The sequence below is a fragment of the Typopeltis vanoorti genome, chromosome 2 (assembly GCF_054136105.1).
Source record: "Typopeltis vanoorti isolate ZY-2024b chromosome 2, IOZ_Tvanoo_1.0, whole genome shotgun sequence".
Taxonomy (NCBI): Eukaryota; Metazoa; Arthropoda; class Arachnida; order Uropygi; family Thelyphonidae; genus Typopeltis; species Typopeltis vanoorti.
Window position 1 is genome coordinate 38,828,587 of NC_143550.1, and position 25,787 is coordinate 38,854,373.

The 25,787-nt window shown below is 34.8% G+C and overlaps 1 protein-coding gene across 1 annotated transcript in view; it reads left to right on the top strand.

The window, feature by feature from the left end:
- Rpn5 (regulatory particle non-ATPase 5) overlaps positions 1 to 25,787 on the top strand; it is a 100,990-nt gene that overhangs the window by 25,991 nt on the left and 49,212 nt on the right. Inside the window, exons 3-4 of the mRNA XM_090404413.1 lie at positions 14,488 to 14,724; positions 20,491 to 20,595. Coding sequence (XP_090260539.1) covers positions 14,488 to 14,724; positions 20,491 to 20,595 — 342 coding nt within the window. The remainder of the gene's footprint in view (positions 1 to 14,487; positions 14,725 to 20,490; positions 20,596 to 25,787) is intronic.

Below are 25,787 nucleotides of genomic sequence, written 5' to 3' on the forward strand. Positions count from 1 at the left end.
TTGCTTTACTCGTAATTTAGTATTGATCTTGATTAGCTTTGAATATATGTGTTGTTCAAATTGTAAAGTTCTTAGATAATTAATAAACATGCTTTCCCATGTATATCTGAGTAAGAGATTGAATTTTACTACTCACGAAAATATCGAACCTATGTTTAGAGGGAAAAGGGGAAATTTAAGATTGTCAAGGCCATGACTGTATACTGAGAACTCTGAAATTTACTTACCTACTTAAACTAGATAAAGTATTACTTGATTTCTGGGAAGGTTTCTCTGGATAAGACTTTCTATCCTAGAGCTCTGACTGGCGCAGCATAAACAAATAAATTTTGTCAGAGCTCAAAACGGGAAACGGCCCCAGAAGGTCAGTTTAGAAATTATATCTCAGTAGACACAAAGGAGAACAATAGGGGTGAATTATAGGTAAAAACGACAAATATATCTTTTCTGAGTCTCCTGGAGTTCTGAGCAAAATGTTTAGCTTTTCCTTGAAGTTATGACTTCAAAACCAAGAAGTAACTACCTTTCAGACCACCTACCGATCACCTTAATATTTTCGACTGTCTCAAGAAATGAGTCTACATTTTCATTTGGATGACCAGTTGGAAAATTAGGTATGACATGACTTAAATTTACATGCTGAGAAAATTCATTTCCTAAATTTAAGACAATCTCTAATAACAGTAGAAGCAGTTTTCATTCATTATGCTATTTCTGTAGATTTAATTGATGTCTGATGATTCAATTTTCTTAATTATTTCTTAGAATTATCTTAATAAGTTTACTCTGTTTATCCTGTCATTGACTATGCCATTTGAAGGTTTTAAAACTACTTTTTATTATTTGTAAAAAGCTTAAGTTATTTATTTAAATCTGTTGTGGATGGCACCATTGTGAATAAGTTTTAAACTGTTAAATCTTGTCTATTGCTCCTATTGTAAAAATAGTTTGTGAGTGGTATTAGATTCCTCTACTGAAATCTAAGCACACAAGTAAGATCCTAGATGTACATAATTTGCTACAAGAGTTCACCATTTATTCTCAAAAGTTCTATCTTAAACTTCAACAATAATTAAGTAAATTATCATTGAATATAATTTTTTTAAAATTATTATTGAATAATTAAATGAGTTTTCACACATACAAAAAAAAGTTTAATAATACTAAAATACATTGAAAAAATTACAATATTCTGAACTTTAACCTCAATTTAAAATCTAAAAAGATAATCAACTAATGGTTTTTGAGGCCCAAAATATACAATTTAAAAAGAATATTATGTCTCTTAAATGCATTTGGACTGCTCTTGAAAGAAACGAGTTCGTTATTTTTTTGGCAGAAACAGGCCAGGCTGAGTGGCTAGCGTATCCACTCTCCAGCCAAAAGGCTGAGGGTTCAAATCCTGCCATGGATGTTTGTGATTGTCTGTGGAAATACTATTGGTGGTGGTGGTGGGTGATAGATGGCGTTGTTGTAATTGGTGAATTGATGGTGGAGGCAAAGAGTTTTAGAGTAGATGCCCTCCCTCAATGAGTCTTTGGACTCCCTGGAGGCGTCACGTAATAATAATAATAATTGTAGATTTCCTAATCCAGTTAAATATATGAAAAGTTTACACTTTGCAATAAAATCCTCAAATTTTAACTGTCTAGCATTCCTCCTTCAGCACCTACTAGAAAAATCCCACAAAAACATTTCTTTTTACTTTCATTTTTAAGATTCGCTATCTTTTTTTCCTCTTTCTGTACAAAGGATTCCCAAGGAAAAATCATCGAACGCTTAAAAATCAACTTGCTCTATCCTCTGAAACAACTGTTAGGTCATTACTGCATTAATGGAACCTTTAATATTCAATAAACATTTCTCTTTCTGTATGAGAAACTACATTTATCAAGTTCCAAAGTTCTCATAACTTTCTTCCACAACTGTTATTCCAGTTACTTTTGTGACATAAGAGCCAAATAACTTTTAAAACATCTTTCTGAAAGACCACTGCTAATGGAGCTTTTTCTCACTAGTTCCAAAAACTCTTCTATATCACATCATAGCTCACAACTTAGCTCTGTCCAGCTGTTTACTGGTTACTGTGTATGTTTGACTCATGCATGCTGCATCACACACGATACTTCTGGTTCCACTTCAGTTGTAAAGTGATGGAAGCAGTTTCAGTTACATGTAACCTTCACGGCACTTTGCTCGAAAGTGCCGTGAAGACTTACTTCGTTGAAGTAAGTCTTCACGGCAAGACTGCGTGAAGACTTAGCAAGTCTTCACGGAAAAGACTTACTAAGTTAAAAAGACTTACTTCGTTGAATTTCATTCAACGAAGTAAGTCTTTTTAACTTATGCATTTTAAACATAGCTGAACATTAAATTATCACACTAAATTTTAGGTCAGACTAACAAACGAATTTACTACATTCACTTTCACAGTATGATGCTGCCATGACTCAACCGATAAGCAGTTTTTGTGGACTTAGTGTCTACAGTGTCATTACTCATTGCATCTCTCTCTCTGTGTTTCACTATGAATTATAAGTTATTTGTAACTATTATTTTATTATTATTATAAATGGCAGATAAAAATCAAAGTAGGGTGCTGTTGCTTCCATTGAAAAGAAGACTCATATACTTATTACATTAGTTTCTAAGATTAAAATTAATAAATATATTGATAACACCACTGGTGTTACAGTTGTTAAAAATAAAGTTGTTAGCAAGGTGAAAAGTGCTACATCAATTAATATTACAGATTTCCACAAAGTGATAATCTTATTGCTGACATGGAAAAAACTTTTAATGATATGGATAGATGACCAAACTAGTTGGTATACTCTCTTCCTTCAGTACTTTTTTGTTTCAACTTTCGTCTTTGTGAAAATTATTCTAATATTTTGAATTTTGAAAAGCAATATAACTAAATGCTTCATTTATATCTGTTATGCACACACTGTATATGACTGCTTTACATGTTCACTGCCACTCATTTCTGACAGAATGTCCCCAGGCCATTCAGAATGACAGAATGACCTTGCCTTAGTGCCTACACATCTGCACTACTGCCTGGGCCAGACAGAATTATGCGGCATAGAAGCATGTTAGTCTTACAATCATTTGGGTCAGTGTACTACTAATGTTGGTAAAGTGAATGTGAAAGAAAGTTTTTTATTTTATAAGTTTTTTTTTTTAATTTAATTTTTTGGAATGGTTTATTTTTCATTTTATCGTTAGTCGACTCTGTTTAGGTTTATCATCTTGTTAATATTTCAAAGGTGAAGATAAAAAGGGTGGGGAAGAAGGGAACATATACAGGAGGAGATACTCTTAGACATCACCCATACAGAGAGCAAGTAATCTCCATATTGTAACATGGCCTTGACAGTGCCTCTCACATACAGTTGCCTGTCCTCCCCTCATGAACTACTTGGCAGAGTAGTTGGCAGTGAGATTATACCACCAAGCAGGTAGCCTCCTAACCATGTTACCATCTGCTTCTGTCCTTGATACTATCTAGTAGTCAGCTGCTTGCGGAACTGCTTTTACCTTTGAAGATTGGGGTGGAATGGTTTGGATCTCCACACTGTTTAATATGTCCTTAATGGTGTCTCACAGCATGTCAGAAAGTTTTTTTTTTTGGGGGGGGGGGTATAGAAATTAGAACCCTTACTTTGGGAACCAAACATTGCAGCAGTGACCTCAGGCCTTCAGTAAGCATGGTGATGGCTCATCAGGTAGTGAAGATCATCTACCACCTAGTAGATCTAGTTATTTCCTCATACTAGGAATGTGTCTTTTTTACAGTTGCAATGTTGTTGATTTTGCCTTTGTAACCAAACTGGTCACCCTTCTTGCCTGTGCCTTGTATTTGTGAGTTTGCCGATCTCTTTTCTCTTTGCATATCCTCTATAATATTTTAAATTTTTTTGCAGTTCCTACTTAATGCTATTATTTATCCATCTAACAGCTGCCTTCTTTATCCTCTTGACATTCAGTATATAGTTAGATATTGCTTCCTGCAGACACTTCTTGACCCTTCCCTTGCAGATTTTCATGTTATGGCACCTTTAAGCTGCCTCCTTCGCTTGTCTTAATTAATTGCCTTGTAGTTCTGCTATACCCCTTCTTAACTGAACGTATGATCACTCTACCCAGTCAGAGACAGCGTGGCTACCTTTGTTATGGAGAGATCGTTGGGTTGGGTTCAAAAACTACAAAGGTCATACCGTGCCATACTAAAGGTTACAACATTAGCATTTACAGAAAATTGTAAACAATATGTCTGTACAAGAACCTAGTTTCACAAAGCAGCATCTCTAGGTAAACAGAACTGCTGCAGAGGGCACTGCAACACACAAGGTCAGAGGTTATTATAGTAGTGCAAAAATAGTTAACAATATAAGTTAATACATAATATATGAAACACTAAGCAAAGGAATGCAGTAGCTACATATATGTAAAATTATAATAGATGCCTTTATAGCAGTACAAAAATAGGCCAAAAGGGATTATTATACAATATGCATGGATGAAAATTAAATTTAGCAATGCAGTAGAAACAGAATTCAGAATACATATAAACAGAATTACTAGAAAGTGCACAAATAGGTAAGATGTCCTACAGCACTACATGATTATTCGAAAAATAAAGTAGTAAATAAGATGCATAAAGAAAATGTATGTTAAGTGATGCAGTATCTACATATAAAGAAAATTACTGCAGAGGTTTCAGCAGTACAGTACATAAATTGATAACTATAGGTTTACATATGTATATACAAAACAAGTCAAGGAAAGCAGTGTCTGTATCTAAGATTACAACAAACATTATTATACTAATACTTAAAGAGAAAGGAATTATTATACAGCATTGATGCATAAAATTTAAGTTTAGCATTATTGTATTTACATATTAACAAAATACAGCAGTGTGATACAAATATACAAAATCAAGGCCCATGGTAATACATAATTGGTCAGATTTAAGCTAATGAATAATATATATGTATAAAAGTTAAGTTAAGCAAAAAAAAGTATTTACATATAAACAAATTTATGGTCAAATGTGTTTGTACAAATTAATTCTTTCTAAAAAATTAAAAACATCATGCAATTTGCCTGAGTCTGCTAGCATTTCCCTAACTGTATATGGCTTGGTTAGATAGGTGAAAATTTCATTTCTCTCTCATGTAAATTTTTGACAATCTACCAGAATATGATGAATAGTGAGATGTGTGTTGCATTTTTCACACATGGGAGGGTCATCAGTTCTCAGTAAATGAGAATGCGTAAGGTGACTATGACCTATGCAGAGCTTAGCAAGGACAACCTCCTCCCTTCTCTTTGTACGTTGACTAGAATGCCAGTGTTTAATTTCGGGTTTAATGTTATATCATTTGTTTGTTGATATTTCTTGCCATGTTAACTCCCACTGAGCAGTTAGCACTGATCTTATAAGTTGTCTGTAGTCTGTACATGGAACTCAAATAGTATATGGAAACGGCATGGGCTGATTTAGCAGCTGCAGCCTCATTTCCTTTGATTCCGATGTGGCTGGGAATCCCGCAGAACCGAACATCGATATTAAGGATTTTCATTTTGTGAAGCAGGTGTAGCACTTTATAAAGTACTGGATGAGGATTATACATAAAGAGCTCAATGAGTATGTATAAATTATACACTTTTGGTAGCAGTTTTCTTTTATATGTACAAGTGCAAGCTGAATGGCATGTAACTCTGCTGTATAATTACTGCAGTCTGGTGGGATCTGATTTGAGATAAACACAGCAGAACAGCCAACAGAGGTGTTAGTTCTTGAACCATCAGTATAGATGGGTAAGAAATCACGTGTGCTTCTCTGCGTGCATTAAATAATTACAGGTAAATGGATGATGAGGGTATAAGATTTCTGTAGCTGACAAAGTGAGAGGTTGCAGGATGGTGTGGTGTGCAAACCTGCCTTGGAGGAATGCTGTTATGTTTAGTGTAGCTAATGTTGTTAACATTTATACTAACAGTTTGCACAGTTTCTTTAATACGCATACCAAAAGGATGTATAGCAGTTTGATGTGTGTGATATTGAGCTTCCCAATGCAGAGAGAAGATACTATTCCATGTAGGGTGATCTGGGAGAGATTTTAGTTTTAGGGCGTAATTAAGAGACAACTGTTTCCGTCGAAGTGATAGAGCCGGTTCATTTGCTTCTACATAGAGACTTGGTGGGTGAGGTGCAAAAGGCACCAGTAGCTATCCATGTACCATGATGATGATGGATGGAATCCAACAATCATAGGTTACTCTGTCTTGCCGAACCATAGACTTGGGACCCATAATCCAGCTTTGCACGTATAAGTGCACGATAAAGATGGAGCAATGAAGCTCGATCAGCACCCCACCCAGTAGAGGATAGAGTGCGAAGGAGGTTCAAAGTTCTTTTGCACTTTTCTCTTAGTTGACGAATGTGTGCTAGAAATGTGACTTTTCTGTCAAAGAACTTGGTTTCTGTAGTTACTGGAATAATAGTAAGTCCCATTCTTAGTTCAGGATCTGGGTGATGAGTGCATTTTCGACAGAAGTGTACACAGACACTTTTTTCAGTTGCAAACCTAAACCCATTATTAAGAGCCCACAGAGAGACAAGATCAATTGCTTGCTGAAGTTGTCTTTCAATTACCCTCATGTTACGTGAGTGACAGTAAATTGTGAAGTCATCAACATATAGAGCATTGTCCACAGTGCGAGGAAGCTGTTCAATGATTGAGTTGATTTTAATAGCAAAAAGGGTTACACTTAAGACAGAGCCTTGAGATACACCTTGTTCTTGAAGATATGGTCGAGATAGCATACTTCCCACTCTGACTTAGAAAGTTCGTGTAGACAGAAAGTTTTTAATAAATATAGAGAGGTGTCCTTTGAGACCCAGGTTATAGAGGTCTTTTAATATGCCATATTTCCAGGTTGTGTCATAAGCTTTTTCCATGTAAAAAAAAACCGAGACAAGATGTTCTTGCTTCAGAAATGCATCTCTTATACAAGTTTCTAACCGAACTAAATGGTCTAAAGTTGATTGATGTTTATGGAAACCACATTGTGTATTGGAAAGAAGACTGTTGCTTTCTAAATACCAGAGAAGTCTAGCATTAACCATTTTCTCTAGTGGCTTACAAAGACAGCTGGTCAGAGCAATGGGTCGATAATTATTTGCTTGTGTTGGATCTTTTCCTGGTTTTGGGATAGCAATGACAATTGACTTATGCCAAGAATTTGGAAACTCTTCCTCTGCAAGTATTCTATTGTATAATAAGAGAAGATCCATAGAAGATGATAGTAGATGTTTTATCATTTCATAATGGATGTCATCAGGTCCTGCACTAGGGAAAAATTAAACCTTTGTTTCTCTTGCTGCTCTTTCAGTATTAAAAATTCTGGAGAATATGAAGCTGTTGCTGAGATTTTAGCAAAAGTTTCTCCCAAAGTATCTGCAATAGCTTTGGGATCAGCAAGAACACTTCCATTATAGTCTAAGATGGACAAACAATGTGTACTATATATGCCTTTCATTTTCCAGATTTTATCCTATGCAATTTTTGGACTGGTTATTTGATTAATTGATGTAGTAAATTGGATCCATGATTGTTTTTGACTCTGATGTCTTACAAAAACGTGCTTTGGCTCGAGCATGCTTGAAAGTTATTAAATTTGATGTGGTGGGGTATCTACGAAATATGCTCCATGCTCTGTGTTGATCTTTTTTGGTTGCCTGACATTCTGGATTCCTCCACCAAGGCTTTGGATAGACTGGAAATCGAGATGATGTTTTGGTGATGGAGGTTGTTTCTGCCTGGACAATGCATTCTGTTATATATTTTACAGCTTCATTGATAGGTGTTTGATGGCATCAGCATTAAATTTTGCAAGATGAGAGAAAGTGTTCCAGTCAGCCTGGTCCATTTTCCATATAGGTATCTGTGTGGGTGAACATGGTTCCTGTGAAGACATTGTACAAAGAACATGAAAGTGATCACTTCCATATATGTTCTCTTAAACTTCCCACATGAGCAGTGGAAGAATGGAAGGTGAACAGATTGTAAGATCAGTTGCAGAATATGAGCGGGTAGGCGTATGGAAGAAAGTATTGAGTTTATTATTTAGAAGGGAAAGGTTATTATTATCATGAATTTTTTCAATGATTCGACCTCTTTTATTAGTGTTGACACTAACCCATAGAGTAGTGTGACTGTTAAAGTCACCCATCAAAAGTATGGGTTCAGGCAGTTGCGAGATAAGGTTATCAAGATCAATTTCATTTAACTCAACATTTGGTGGTAAATAAATTGAACATACTGTAATAAGAAATCCCACAGAGAAGCAAATCACTACTGCTTCCAGAGATGTATTAAGTTGGACATGATGGAAAGGAGTATGACTGCCCACTAGGATAACTACTCCTCCATGAGCAGGACCATCTCCAGTTCTATCCTTACGTACAACAGTGAAATTTCTCATTGGGTCTTAAATAAGTTTCCTGTAGACAGAAACAGAAAGGTTTGTGTTTCTGCAACAACATCTTGATATCGTCAATATTCTGGCAGATCCCACAACAGTTCCATTGTAAAAATTTTCCTATTGTTTTGATTTTATTGACTTGTATGGTTTTCGAGAGGTTGAGGGCTTACCTTTGTCAGATTTATGTTTATCCACTGTTTTAGGGTAGTATGGATGGCCAGTGTCCATCTCTTCTTCTGGTAGAGTGTTCAAAACATCAAATATGTTAGGGTCAGTTGGTATGCTTAGTTTGTTTTCAGTGGGTATCGAGGTATCCATTTTTTCTGTGCGAGTGTCTGGTGGTTTATCTTTGAGTGAAGTTTCCACCATAATTTTTTTGACAGATGAGTTTTCATTGAATTGTAGAACACTTCAATTATGTAGAACAATTGTAGAGGATTGTAGAACAGGTGTAATGGTGGCTAGCTTTCTTTTTGCATCCTGATATGTTATGTTTTGTTCTGTTTTAATTTTTTGTATCTATTTTTCATCTTTCCATTTCTGCATGCACGAGAGTATGCTGGATGATCTCCCTGACAGTTGACACATTTAGCTTTTTTTTCACAGCAAGATTTATTTTCATGTTCTTTACTACCACATCGGGCATAGGTAGTAGAACCATGACAGGCAGTTTGGGCATGTCCATATCTTTGACATTTAAAGCATCTCAGCGGGTTAGGGATGTATATTCTAACAGGACAGCTGAGATCCTCTGCTTTTACAGATGTCGGAGGCCTAGGTGTATCAAAAGTAAGGATGATGTTCTTGGTTGAGACCAGGCGACCATCCCTGCGTATCGGGATGCGCCTCACACCCGTCACTCCTTGATTTTTGAGCTCTGAACATATCTCCTCATCAGGAACATCAAGGCGATCCCATTCTGATATCACTCCTCTACTGGAATTGAGTGTTCTGTGAGGTGTTACTGCAATTTGTATTCCACCCATTGTCGTTGCTCTCAGTAGTTTCTCGGAATGTTGTTTTCACATTGTTTCCACGAGGATATCACCAGAACGCAATTTCTTGACAGTTTTGGGAAGTCCTGCCAGTCCTAAACCTTTTTGGATAAAGAAGGGTGACATTTTCCCAATTGGTTTTTCACCTGTTGCACGAATGATTAAAAAGGTTGGTACATTTATGTTAGTATCCAATATCTTTTGTTTCTTTCTTCTGTTTCCATATGCTGTGTCTATATTATCAGTACTTGGTTGGGACTTTGTTAGGGTCCCTGAAACATTTGAGGATGAAGAATTCATATTTAAGGAATTTTTAATTTGACGGCAGAGCTCCCCACCATGGAGCCACACATGGACGCCCACTACCTGGCAAGCAAAGACTGCGCTCAGGAGTGGAACGCCAGGCTACCCTGGACGCTATACCGGCACTACAGCAGGTCTAGGATCCCAACCCCGGACCATGGGGTGAGAGACTTACTGCAACACTGTTGACCCTTGCAGGCAAGCCCACTAGCCAATTGATCTTGGCTGGGCCATCTAGGACCACCCATCTTGCCAAAGCAGGGGCCAAAGTAGTGCAAGACTACCATGATCCCCCTTTCCGGATGTCCATGGGTCGCACCACACAGCAAACACGGCGGCAGGGCGTTGGATCCCAGTGATGGTGGTCTGGAAAAAGGATAGTGAAAAAGACTCAGGAGAAGTAGAGCAAAGAAAAAGAAAAAAGATTGAAAAGGGCCAGTACCATCACTGGGAGGTCCCCTCCACCACGAACAGGTGCCCCATATGGAGGGTGGAGAGATCTTTGGATGTGGTCACTAGATCCAACTCTAAACTTGAAGCCTCCTTCATCACATTATGTTTTAAGTAATTATCTCACAGTAGATGTACAAATTCCATTTCCTTCTTGCAATCTAATTTTTCTTCCTTCAAATCTGCGACTTCCATAGCTTGGGTGTTATCGACATGCCCTTCAGTTGGAAAAGACTTACATTTGAATCCTATCTAGGACATGAACTGTTATATGAACTTTTCAATTAAAGGTGAGTTAGCCAGTCTCATTTGGTGTTGGCTTGGCTCTCCTCGGATGAAATTTGGGTGTTTCATCCAGTAAAATAGGCAAACTGGTAAGTAGAACATGTCATTAACAGCCAACTACACTAGCCTCAAAGCCCTTACTTTGACTAAATCCAAATAACCACAACTTCATTCTATGTCCTTATAGTTAAATCCCCCTATAATAATTATTTGGCTTGCAGTCATCTTCCTAATTTGCTTTTACTAGTTATCCATATCTTCCCTTGTATCAGTGCAAGGAAAGTTATGGAGGATAGGCACATGAAAATTAGGATGAGAATGCATATGAGGTGCAGCATCTAGCTATATATATATATTTTTAGTCTCTCTCACACGCATGTGTGCATGTACACACGTGCACTGCTTTCATATCTATCTTACAGCTGACCTTCTGCTCCTTTTTGGCTGATTAATTTGTAATCATCAGCATGTGTCACTCTCCTACCACCCAATCTTCTTTGCTATCCTCTATGAAAATACTACATCCCCTCACAATTCTAGCTCTAATTGTGTCATCCTCCAGCAATAACTCACTAATGCCCAAATGTTATTTTTGATCCAGAGAAACATGAAATGCTGACCTCTGCAAAAGATTATTTAATGCTAAGTTAAAACTCGCTCATGTTGATTACTACTTTATGTGGAAGACTAATGTGGACATATTCTATTTATTACATCAACTTTTAGGGAATCCTTAAGTTTAAGGAGATTTTTGCTATAGTTCAAGGTATAATATAGTGCATTTCCTTTAGAATAGCATTGATGTTATTGGGCTTAATGTAACTTTTCAGTAGTTATTGAGTGATACTATACATCATATGCTATAGTGAGTTGGCTGCAAGAGATAAATTAACTTGACTTTCATTTGTCCATTTTACTTAACAGTTATATATTGAAATATTGTGTCTTTTTATGTGTATTCTTTTTTTAAAATTTCTTGCTTTCATCGATGGCAATACGAGAGAAGTGTACAACTCGACTAGTTGCATTGATCACATATTCATAAGAAACAGAATGGCCAATGAAGTATCCACTTCACTGAAGATGAAGTGAAGAGTGTAGTAATCGGATTAAAAAAAGGGAAAAAAGTGGGATGTGACAACATAAATGTTAAAAAGCTAAATATTATCGTTAGGCATAAATTACGGTTCTTTACAAATATCATTAATAAATCCTTTGAACATGGTAAATTTATAGAATACCTAAAGACTGCTTCAGTTGTACTGTTATTTAAAGGAGGAAATAGAAATGAAATCAAAAATTACAGACTAATATCTATACTATCCACAATCTCAAAGGTTATTGAAATTCTGATAAAAAAAAAAAAGCTTAAATAGCTATTTAAATACAATATCCTTTTACGCAACTAATCAACATGGGTTCAGATCCGGATGTGATACTGAAAAAGCGCTATTGGAGTTTCATAAAAAGGTCTATAGTGGAATAAATGACAGAATGCACACTGCAGCTGTTTTTTTTGATATATCTAAAGCGTTCGACTGTGTTCGTCATGACCTATTTCTATTGAAAATGTCAAAATATGGCATTAGGGGAATTACTAATGACTGGTTCAGATCCTATCTGAATAATAGAAAACAATATACCAGCTATGATATATTTAAAAGCACAACAAACATAATAAAATACGGAGTCCCACAAGGGTCGGTACTAGGACTCATCCTATTTATAATATATGTTAATAATCTATGTAAATACAAACTTTTTGGCAAAATGATATCCTTTGCTGACGATACGGCTTTAGTATACACCGAAACAACCCTTGAAGATCTAAAAAATCGAATTAATAGCGATATGTTAAAACTAAGTACAGTCATAACCCGACTTACGCGAATCCGGAGTTACACGGTTTCTTATATGTACGTATTCCCTTCACACCTCACCACTAGTTGTATCTTTCAGGCGCCGGCCGCATTCGCTAGTGTCGCACATGCTATGAACAAGCACTGACGTGTTTTGTGGTCTCCATTCATACACAATTTTTATAGTCTACAAACCTTGCGATTGTTTAATGTTATGTTCTTGATAAAAATTTTATCACATAAAAAAATAATAATGTTATCCAAAAGAAGCAAGTCTGATGCTTCTACAGCTAGCAAGAAAAGAAAAACATTGACTTTGGAAACAAAACTCAGCATCATTAAGGATTTTGAAGGCAGAATGAAAATTTGTGAGCTAGCAAAGAAGTTCGATCTACAGGAATCCACAGTAAGAACAATCATAAAAGAAAGGTTTACAGATTTTGGAGGACATAGATTCTAACGAGGAACGAATTGTAGCCGCAAGGCAAGGAATACAAAAATCATTAGCTTGCTATGAAGAAATTTTGCATGACAAGAAAAAGACATTATGCCATCAGACGAATCTATTAGATTTTATGAAACCATTGACATTGAAATAACTTTCTTTTTTTATGTACTAAAAACTACAATTGTGATTATATTTCTTAAAAAATATAGGTGTTTTTGTAAACCTTTGGTCCATTGTATGTTTATATATATAAATTACATGCAAAATTATACCCTGAGTTACACGAATTCGACTTACACGCTTTTTGTTGGTCCCATCTACCGCATAACTTCAGGGTTTTACTGTATATGGTTTAGCAACAACGGATTTAACATTAATACCGACAAAATGAGATATACGTACTTTACATTAACAGATAAATTAGATCACGGTATAACTATAAAATGGCATGAAAGGAAATGTAGTGATACTCTAAATTGTAAATGTAGCTTAATCAAAAAAAAACAAAAACTGTCAAGTATTTGGGTTTCCATATCGATAGCAATTTGAAGTGGAACTCCCACACCACTTTCTTAACAAATAAGTTTAGGTTCATAATTAACAGAATATATTATGTTAAAAAAATTTGTAAATGCAGCATTTTTAAGATGTTTATACTATTCCTGGGTAAATTCTTCACTGCAACATGGCATTACCTGTTGGGGCGGAGGCTATTATAACAATCTGCTTCCATTAATAAGAATACAAAACAGAATAATTAGAGCCATAACTACTACTGACTTCGCACACTCAACCAATGATCTGTATATCGTTCATAATATTCTACCATTTCAGAAACTATATCTCTATGGTTGTCTGTTATATGTAAAAAAGAAACACTGAAAGTTTCTTGATATATAATGTAGACTATAGATTGCGCTGCGGTCGAAACACACTGGAAGTACCTAAGGCTAACAAAGAAATTTTTCATAAATCTTTCGAGTACATTGCGACTAGTAGCTATAATAAACTTCCAAATGAAATTAAATCTATAACCTCAGAATATGTATTCAGAAAAAGATTGAGAAACCTCCCTATGGATTAAAGAATGTTGACAATTATTTTAAACATATGGTATAAGAGATCATTATAACTCATATATCATAACCAATTAAGATATTGATTTACAAATTGGTTCATTTAATTAGTATTAAAATATCAACATGTACATTATTATAACTGCTAAGGAAGCCCTCTTAGATGTGATCCCCAGACTTTCAATGTCTGTTTTGAGCAAATTACTTTTCTAGTAACCAGTATGGCTACGGCCCTTGGTTACACATATTTTCATTAGCTACTTACATTACTCTAAACCAGTTACTTATCATAACTATGAAACCACTCGAAATATATTATGTTCTACATGCATATATGAGAAAACCTTTTATTAACCATAATAAAATAATAGCCAAAATAAGTGTTAGTACCAACAGAATATGATAGTAATACTTGAATTTTATTTTGTAACATTGTACTGTGCATTGAATTGTATTGTGAAATATTGTCATAATTACAAGTTGAATAGTATAATATGTATAATTTGTATACGTGATGGGAATAATAAAAACTGTTAAATTGTTACTTTATTATGTGTTTCGTTTTTCAGGGTGCTGATACTCATTCCACTAGTAGAGTTCTTGTTGCTGTGGTTCAGCTTTGTTATCAAGCTCGTGATTGGAAAGCTTTGAATGAAAATGTTGTTCTTTTAACTAAAAGAAGAAGCCAAATTAAGCAGGCTATTACTAAAATGATACAGGAATGCTGTACTTACGTTGACCAACTGCCCGATAAGGAAACAATGTTAAAATTTATAGATACACTAAGGACAGTTACAGCAGGAAAGGTAAACTGGTCATCTTCAGCATTTTTAATTATGTTAATTGATTATATTAAGTCAGTTTTATACAGAATAATATTTAATTAGTTAATTGGATATTTATGTTGGCAGTTAAGCCAGTTTCACTGTTTCAATTAATTTCAAAACATTCCCATGTAAGATATATGCACTATGTTTGATTCGGTGGGTCATTTCTTTACATAGCAATACGTTTTTATATGTAAGGAGAATGTACAAGGGATTTATATATTTTAAGATAAAATATTATTTATTTTTGTGATCAGCATTCATCTATTCTACTGAAACAGAGCAGAAGTGATAACTGAAAAGCTTTAATAGATAGTAGTATTAGAATTAGTTTACTTCTAACTCGAGAAAATTGATAGAGGCCTGCATCACTGTTATCCCTAATTTTTCAATAAATTACTATTACTAATGTTGGATATTTTAATTTATCTGCAGACACTATATATGCATTGAGAGTATTTTTAAGTGGCAGGATGCTTTCCATCATTTCCTGATATGCACCCTCACTATATGGGCTATGTTTAGGCTACTATGACAGCACTGCATGCTTAACTTGACATTATTACAAATCTCCTATCAACAATTTTCTTCCAAATTAGTCTTGTTATTTGTCAGCACTCCAACATTGTATCTAACATTTCATTCTATTAAGACATTTCTGACTGAATCAATCCTCCTTGATCTTGGTCTTCCTCTGGATCTCTTGCCATCTTTGCATTAAATGCTTTTTTTTTTGCTAACCTTTCATCTCCTATTCTGTTAAGTGGCCATAACATCTTAAACTGGCTCTGCTCACACATTCTTGAATGCTAAAATGTCAAGTTCCTTTCTAATATCATTGTTTTTAATATGATTCTGCCATCTGTTCACTCCCCTGATTTTTTTTTTTTTTTTTTCAAAACATATATCTGTGGTTTCTAGCTTTGATCAAGTGCTTTATTTCTAACCAAACTCTCATATACATGCCAGCAAAAGTTGGTTGATTGGTAGAGCCTCTGCTACTAATGCCTCACGCAAAAAGTTAAGTAAGTTTGAGCATGGTTAGTAGTTGGAAGAGGTTCAATCGTTCGATGCTGTTGGCACACTCTCCCTCCATGAGTCTTTGGACTTCCTGGAGGTATCAAATAATACTAATAAGACTAGTTTGAACATTGTCTTGCATACCACTAATTTGGTGTCTTGGCTGATTTCTTATTCCATATAAATTTATTCACTGACTTCCCACAATGCCAGCTTTGCTTATTATGTTAATTTCCAAATTCAGTTTGCCATCCTCACTAAAAACTGTGCCTAAATAGTTGAAATATTTTACTTGTTCTATAGGTTCTCCATTAAGAATGCAGCTGAAGTTACCTGTACTTCTGCCTATTTTCATAGTTTGTCTTTTTATTGCTGATTTTCATGCCAAAATGATTGTCTGTTATGCAGTCTAGTTGGAGAAACATCTTGGAGACTTGCACGATGTATTTAGGAATACAGCATTATCTGCATATCAAACTTAGTGTGACTTAAGTTTGATATCAAGGATGATTTCCCCTCATTCAGTACTGTGGTCAATCGTTTGTCACAAAATAAATATTCTTTTGATGAGCTGATCTTGCACTCGGTATGTTTAAGCTGAATCACTTGTCAGCTTAAATTCTTCGTTTTTCCTCTTAGATGAAACATCTGCACTCCACATAGGGACTAGAAGCAGGTTTTAATGAAACTTAGTTAGCTGAAGTTAGTCATGTAATATCTCTACTAAAGCTTAGTTAATTTCTTTTAATACTCATCCTCAAATGGCAATACTGAAGAGGACTTGGTCCAGTTGATTAATACCAGTCTCCTGCCTAATTTTTTCTTTGTCTTTGACCTGATACACTAGTTTACAGAAATTTATGCAACATCCCTCTGGTTGCAAGAAAATAGATGCAATATATGCAGTATGCACAATTTGTGGCCTATGAAGATGATCAACAGTGTGCTTGAAAGTGATTTCAATTTGTCCACAGAAATATTTAAAATTTTGATCACGTGTCATCTAAATGACATGTGAACATAGTGAAAATAATTGTATACTATATTGTATTCAACAAAGATTATTTACTAGCTGGTCAGGAAGCTTTCTGATGTTATCATCAGTTTTGGTTCAATATGCTATCTGGCATCTGGTCTGTTGAATTGCTTTTTTTTGTCTCCTTACAGTACGTTAAGCATGCTTCAGGCTGCCAGTATGCAGGATTGTGCTGTGCTTCTCTGGACAGTGAAAGTTATCTACACCAAGGGATCTAGTTGGCATTTCCTCTGAGGAATATATCTTTTTTAATGATAATACTTGCCAGGTTTGTCAGAGTCCTGTTTGTAGTAACAGGCCACATTGCAGGAAGGTAGGGTTGACTGGAAGAGACTATATATTGTGCATTGCTAAGCAATTAATGGCTCCTTTAGTGAGAAAAATGAGATGATTAATTGTTGAGAAAACTAGTAGCTCAGCTATCAGTTATATCAACAGTCACCTATTCATCTTATTTTTCTCTTATATGCTGTTACTCCTTCCATTAGGCAGGCATTTCTGTATATACTTGCTCTGATGCCTCATTAACAGAGTGCCAAGTGTCTTCTTTACCCATTTAATGAGAAGACCTCATTTCATCACATAATATTTCAAAAACATTCTGGAATTAACTCGACGTTAGTAAGGTGGGGTATCACAGACTCCAAAGATTTTAAATTGACTATAACTTTTTAACAGCGCATGGCAGTAAGTCATGCCTCAGTATAGTTTTCCCTTCCCGTAACCCGCTACTCGATGCCATTGACGACAGGCTGTTGTGCGTAAGCAAGTTTAGTGTGCTGGGATCCAGACCCCACTTTACCAAAAGTGTAATTATATTTACTTCCGAAACATAAGTTGCTTTCTACTAAAATATTATCGTTACTGCTGTGTCTTCTATATTTTTATATAACAACTATAAGCAAACACATTCTCGTAAATATTTAGAGGGTATTTTGAGAATATCTTTTTTTTTTACCAGATGAGTTACGAGCAGGAAGAACAGAGGTTATGTCAACTTATAGATGACGCTTTGACAGACGAGGAGCCATTTAGCCGAAATGATGATAGTGAAATTAATTTAGAATTAGTCAGTAACCATGAGTCTGATACAGAACAAGACTGTGAGGAAGAATCCACAGAGGGAGCCTTTTACTTGGCAAAGGATAAATTATTTGGGTGGGTCTGTGGGATCCCACCTTACCACTTTTGTTACATTTTCCCACCTCACCAGCACCAGGTTAAGAAAGCTGGAATTAATAAAATTTACTGTCTTAACAGCTGTTGTTATTACAGCACTTAAAGTAAGATTACTTACTAACATTTGTCATATCATTCTGTATTTGGTGCTACTAATTTAATTTTTGTGGCTAATCTTGTGTATATTTAATTAGCTTAGTAGCTATGCCATGCATATAAATTGAAATGTGTTTTTAAATCAGCACTTCAGAAATAGCCTGATGATGCCAAAAAATTTGAATTGCCAGTTGTATGATTCTTCAATTTCAAGCAATTCAAAAATTCTTTAATTTCACGTTTCTCTCAATTTGCATACCTAACATAGATAAGTAACAAGTCCTTATAAACAATGTCAGTCAATTCATTTAATTGAAGAGCATAAACTTTGTTTTAATTATTTTTGAAAGTTGTGATTAATATCTTCACTCATCAGAATTATGTCATTCAAAATGATATAGTTAGAAAGGGATTTTTACTTTATTTTATTTATTTTCCTTCAGGAGAATTATCTCCTGAGTCTGTCACGATCAAACATCATCATCATCATGCTTGACAAAGATTTGGGCCTAGAGTGGCCTGTTCTGGCCTTAGAAGTCATCATTGAATTTCTTAAGAGGACGTCCTGTTTTCTTTTTCCTAATGGTTTGTAATTTAAGGCTTGTTTTGGTAATCTTTGTTTTCATTCTTTACATATCAAACATGCAGGGCATAATCAGGTCTTAGTAAACTGTTTTGATTTTTTGCAATGCAAAGTGATAGCGATATCAAAAATTATATTAATTGCTAACTCATTTTCATTATCTTTAGGCATATATCAGGTTTTTTTATGTTGCTCTCACTCACTAAAGGTTATTTTCAAGCTTATAGTACATTTTGTACTGTAGATGGACTAGGGAGATTTTTTTTCTATTTTTATCAGTTTATATATATACTAGGGGACTATTCCCCCCCCTGTGTTCTGGACTGGTAGGGCAGTTCTTGAATTCTGATGACTCGAATTTCGAAGACTCGACACTCAGAGTAGCCCGAGTGTCGAGTCTTCAAAATGGGAGGCCTCTGTCCACTTGCGACTACGGTGCCCAACTCCCCGAGTTCCGGACTGGTAGACTGGTTCTTCTTTAATTCTGATGACTTGAATTTTGAAAACTCGAAAGGGGTCCCCCCCCCCCCCCCCCGAGTTCCAGACTGGTAGGCCGGTTTTCCTTGAATTCTGATAACTCGAATTTTGAAGACTCGACACTCAGGTAGCCCCTGAGTTTCAAAACGTTTCAAATAACTAGACAAAAAACGTTACATAAAAAGGCTTATTTTATATATATAGGGTAGATATATATTTTTTTTTGTTTTGCATTCTTCATTTATTTTTTTACATAGTCTGGAAAACTCTTCTCTAGAGACCAAACATGGAACTTTTTCAAACCGCTCATGCCTCCAATAAGCAGGGCGGTGGTTTCACATCAGGCAATTACATTCATCTCCTGCTTAAAGACAGTTACAAACATCCATGCCCACAGCAGGATTCTAACCCACAGCCTGTTGGAGAGTGGAATACATTAACTACTTGACCAACCAGGCTGGTTAATACTTTTTTTGAAAAATTTTTATAGCTCTTCAGAGATTAGCTTGATTTTGTATAAATGAAAACAATTAGAGGTAAGCTATTTCTCTTTTCTGTTTTTATATAAAATTATTTTCAATGTAAGCGCACACATAATTTAAATCTGAAATCTTACTTGTTACTGTTATCACAGCCTTTTTTTTTTTTTTTCGGGTGCAGCTCTTGAAATATTTGACTGAATACCATTTTCACCAGTATTTTCATCAGTCAAAAAAAGTGTGCATTTCTGAGAATTTAAAGTCTTTTTTTTTTTTTAATTTTTTTTCTAAAAAAATCAGTTGATATATTCTGTTAGTGTTTTGTTTCAAAAAGTGTTTTAAGTTTTGATGAAGCCATATGAGTATTAGACAAAACCTCTCAATGAACACATTGGGCATCATCTTGGTGTGTGTGTGTGTGTGTGAATTAAAATGCAGAAGTGGAAAGTTTCATGACTTCATGCTTAAATAAATCAATGAAAATGTGTGTCCCTTCTCTATTTCCGCTGCAGTAGTCACATTCATGCTTAAATAATACATTGATGGTGTATGCTTTTCAGCATATCAGTAATAGTTCAAATTATTGTCATAAAAAAATTCCTTATAGTATGTTTCCTCATATCAGTACATAAATGTAATAAAAACATTAATATTAATGCCTTCACCGTATTGTAATAACTGGTGAGCGAGCTCCCTTTCAATGGCAGAGGCCATCTTCATCAAATAGTATTTTACCTATTCACTGAATGTTTTTGAGAAACTATATCTAATACAAGTTGTCTTTAAATTCTGAGGGATTCCTACTTTTTGGAACCCTCTGGTTAAATGGAACACAGTTTAAGAAACACTGATTTAAAACTTTTTTTTTACTTTAGATTTATGTGGAAGTTGAAAGAGCAAGGCTAACCCATAAATTAGCCAAAATGAAAGAAGAGGAAGGAAATATCGAAGAAGCAGCAACAATTTTACAAGAATTGCAGGTAATGATTTTTGTTTTTTATTTACTTGGTTTTATACTGCGATTCCAGATAATACCTTAATATGTGTGTGCCAGTATACCTGAAAAACATGCCATTTCCACTAAATATAAAGTCCTTTGGAAAAAAGACAAATATCTTTTACAAAAGTGGTTTTCTTTCGAAACATTTATATAAAAGAAACTTGTTCAAGCTTTGCTTCTCAACTTTCTTTGGGACTGAAGTTATCCATCTTATGGAAAATTGCTCTTCATTAGTTCTTTAAGATATGTCCTTGTTTTCAAATTATGATTAAGATTCTCTGGTAAATTTAAATTAAGATTCTCTGATAAAGATAAATCTCCAACTTTTTCTTTGAAGTGAGAACTGTTCTTATTGAATAAAGAGGATTTTTCATTGAATGCTAAAGGTAATTTGGAAAGATGCTTTGCAATTTTGTATCAAGGTAAACTGGCTCAGTCATTAACGGGATGTAACAGAATATTTGCAGTGTCCAAAAAGTCCACAAAGCAAATGTTCCATTTGTGTAATATTTGCTTTGCAATATGTGCATTACCAATTGTTAAGGTTTTTCTGAAAGAACAGTTTAATTGCTTAAATTTGTTGGCTTTCATTTATCCTTTCTTCTGCCTTTAGCTTACCACAGTGTTTATCAAATTCCCTGCCATTGGCCAAACTGGTAGATCTGCAATTGATTGTCATGATGAACATCTTGGAAAAAGACTAAGGTCCTTGACAAAAACGGTTCTCTTTCAGAGCATTGATACAAAGAAACTTGCGACACCTTGCTCTCAGCTTTCTGAATAAAAATGGACTCAAGTTATCTCCTCTTATGGAAAATTGTTATTCTTTATACATCCCATCATGTACAGTTGTGCTTTGTAAGATACATAATATATCTATTCTTTTCAAATTATGCAGTTAAGAACTTATGCATTTTTGACTGTTACCACTCTACATCATTTGTATAGATCGCATTTTCATTTTTGAGTTTTCTGGTTGTTGCATTTGCCTGTTTAATATGAAATTCATAGTGAGGATAATATTGATACTAGAGCAAAAATTTTATGATAAATTAAAAACTCTCACATAAGTTATTCCATTATTTGTATATTTATTGTATGATGCAATTTTTTTTACCATTGTCATGCAATAGATAAGTCACTGATATTGCATCTTTCAAAATGATGCAAACATCATGATCTCTCATGCTGTTTGAATTGTTTATTGTATCTGTGCTTTCTATTTTCTGTCCTGGTTGACTGAGTGGATCATGCTTCTTATATATCACTATGGCATGGATGTTTGTGAATACATTTAGGTGACAAGAGATTTTTATGTCTGGTTTAGGCCATTAAAGCTTAATGTGGCTTGAAAAAAGTATCATGTTTTGCCCATAGATCAACTTTCCCAGATTATTATAATCTTGTGATATTTATATGCTGTATGCTTGCATTTTTAAAATGTATTTTTATTACACACACACACACACACACACACACACACACACACACACACACACACACACACACACACACACACACACACACAAGTCCTGAAATATTTCAATAATTCAGAAAAATTGGTATATTAGAGTACTGTTTGCACGAAAGCGAATTGCAAGGAGGGGGATTTTTTTGGTGAGGAGAAAAAAATTAGGTCAAATTGTCACTGATAGAAGGCAATGACAGAATAGCACCAAACTTATTTAATCATATGGAGGAAACCCGTTACATATCACTACAGTAATTGTTCAACGTGTCTGCCAACACAAGCAATTACATTCTGCAAGCAAGTGAGAACATTTACAGAAGCATGGAGTATATCCAGGTGGATGCAAGCAACTTCGTGGTGAATAGCATCTTTTAAATCTACTAAGGAAGATGGGCTGCTCAGGTACACTCAGGACTTTAAATAGCCCCACACCCAAAAATCTACTGGTGTCAAGTCCGGGGACCAAGGAGGCTTTGCAGAGTTGTAATTACAGCCTGATGAGTTGTTCTTCACCAAAAGTGCTGATGAGAAACTGCTTCACAGGAAATGCAACACGAGGCTGCACCCCATTCTGTATGAAGACTGCGTGAACATTTTTTTCCTGCAAGCATGATACCATGTTTTCGTGTAGCGGTTGCAAGTAGCGCTGTGCATTTACTGAGCACGTCTCCTAGCTCCTTGTTTCACATGGCTCTTCAAAGAAAAAGGGACCGACAATGGCAGATGCATTGAAGCCTCACCAAACAGTGAGCCACGGTAAATGCAATGACTCCTCTGTGTAGACTTGTGGATTGTCCTGTGCCCAAATTCAACAGTTATGCATATTAACTGTCCCATGCAACAAAAAATGCACTTCATCTGTCCAGAAGATGTTGTACAGCCATTCTGGATCTTTTGCGACTTTTGTCAAAGCCCATTTGCGAATTCTTCCCTCTTAGTGGCATCACTTGGTAAAGTGATGCCACTTTATCATCAGCTGGTGAAGAGACTGCAGCTTGTATGGAAAAATTCCACATGTGGGTGTTTTAGAACATCCAAATATGGAATTTTGTTTTTTGCCGCCTAATACAATATCCTTAATGCAACCACTAGACCAGGGTGTGATCACTACCTTCGAAACTTACTAAATAAGAAGAACATTCCAATACATTTTGGATCAACTAGATAAGAATAATCTACCGACAGTTATTGATGTGTGGAAGAAATTTTCTACTTTGGGTTGCATCAGACTTACTAAGTTGGTGTTATCAGAATTGAAACCATCAACTTTAAATGCATGCTGGAAAGCTATTGACCAAAATGTGTGAAAAAGAAAAAAAGTGATGATGATGAAGAGATTCCACTCACTGCAATATTAATTAAAGGTGGGCTTCAAATGGCTAGTAAATTGCAGTCATTTTCTTACACATGATCCAAATACCGAACGAGCTAAACAGTTTAAACGTGAACTGAAGTCATGTATGGTGCGATATGAAGAATTATACAAAGATCTTGTCAAAACAGGATATCAACGATTAATTACAGAGTTTATGGTAAAAAACAAAAAATCAACCTTCAGAATTATTGAAAATTAGTGCTAATTTAGTTCCTTTTACTGAAGAAAATATTTCGCCATTGCGGTATGAACAGGACGGCCAAAGTATTTCAAGTGATGGAAGTGATTTAATTCCAGTCTCACACAAAAGAATACGACTACTATCAAGAAAGTGACTGTGAATAAAATTTAATAACTAACTAACCATATGCACGGGTGTATTTGGGCCTTTGTACATATGTATATACTTTAAATAAGTACTTAAAATAAAATAAAAAATATTCCATTAATATTAAATAGTTTTATTCAATGATTTTCATATGTTTTGTTTGAAAATAACTTATTGTTTGTGTCAGGTTTTCACATCTGGAGCCATTCTTCTATTTTCCATATGCACTGTATTCTTTTTTACACGGTTTTCATTTACACGGATTTTTCTGGAACTAATCTACTATGTAAATGGAGAATTGGGTGTATATAGGCTGAACTTCATTAAAAAAAAAAGAGAAAAAAAAATTTGATAGCATTTCTATCCTACTTGTGACATGCTTGTCTTGCACAGTTTTCTTTCTTCTGAGAAACTTGAGTTTCTCATCCTGCAAAATAGAAGCAAAAAAAAGTGCAATTTATGGATAACATTAGTAAACACAACAACTTGCACACCTTTTCATAGTTTGTATTTTTACATCATTGATGGTCATCCATAGATTATATTTTATTAAAGCCCTTTCCATGATTAAATTTCGAGAAAAACAGTCAACAAATGTATGGGGAGGTTTATGTGTTCTTCGTACATATTTTTTAATTTTAACGGTATAGATGAGAACACAGACTGATAAAAAAAAAAAAAAAAAAAAGTCAACAAATGGTTTCGTAGAATTAATTTTTATTTCATTAAAAATTAATTCATTTTACTAAATTGTCTGCAATATAAATGAATATGAATTTCAGCATGAATTTATTCAGTTGACTTTCCATTGCACTAGTACTTCATTCTTTTATCAGTTTCCATATTTGATTTGCCATTTTCATTAAAAATTGTTTCATATTTTTATTGAATTTCACACCAAATTAATTATATCTGTTATTTAATTTGACTGAAAAATCTTGAATTTATTTAAGAAAATAGCATTATCTGTCAAGAGTAATGAATTCTGCTTAATACAGTATATATGTATATATATTCTTTAGGTGGGAGATGAATTTCATTGCCCTGTGCCTCCCAGTGTATCCTATGTCTGTAGAGGCATTGAGTTCTCAAGGCCGGTTTGCCTGCTTGTGGGATGAAAAACCTCAGATAAACTGGGAGAAAAACACTGCAGTCCATGCCCAAGACTGGCTAACTTGGCTATGTCTGAGAAAGGTCCTTATGTCAGTGATGGGAATAGAACCCAGGACATTCCTTTCCCAGGCATGTGGTTGTTTAACAATAACTTATTTAGTTTGCTTTTTCTCCACGAGGCATGTTACATTGGTTGATATCATAGTCTTGGTTGTTTTTTCTGTGATTCAGAGCCACCCAACCCTGTTTTATAGTTTTGTTTTGTTGTTTTATCATTAGATTACTCTGCTCATGAACCCTGGCGCTACATCATTTATTATACTCCTTTCTGCCTCTTGTAGTATGTGTGGAGGTAATATATATATATATATATATATAATATATAAAATATATAATTTATTTTCTCCTCACATACTTGCTATATATACCATATTGTTTGTCACTTACAGTGCACTTCTTAAATGACTTCCATTTACAAAGCCAACCATTATAATCCTCTCCCTTGCTCTTCTCAAGAAATAGATATGCCTTCAGTAATCTTCTTTTCAGTAGTGTTTAAGTTTCTGACAGATTAACATGCAGTGCATCTTTTCCTTTACTATTACATAGTGATCAGCATTCATTTTGATAAATTATGGAGACTAGTACCTTGTTAAGAATATTTACTTTAATTTCCCATCATTTTGACTTTCATATTAAGGTCATCATTTACAGTATACACTTATGTACAGAGACAAACTATTTCAATTCAAACAGTATGCTAAAGTAACAATGATTCGATCATTATTCTACTGGCCTGACCTCTAGTGGTGGAAAAAACCAACATCAAAATTATATCCTATTTTTTATAACATGGTCAGAGAACAAATTCATATTATCTTTTAA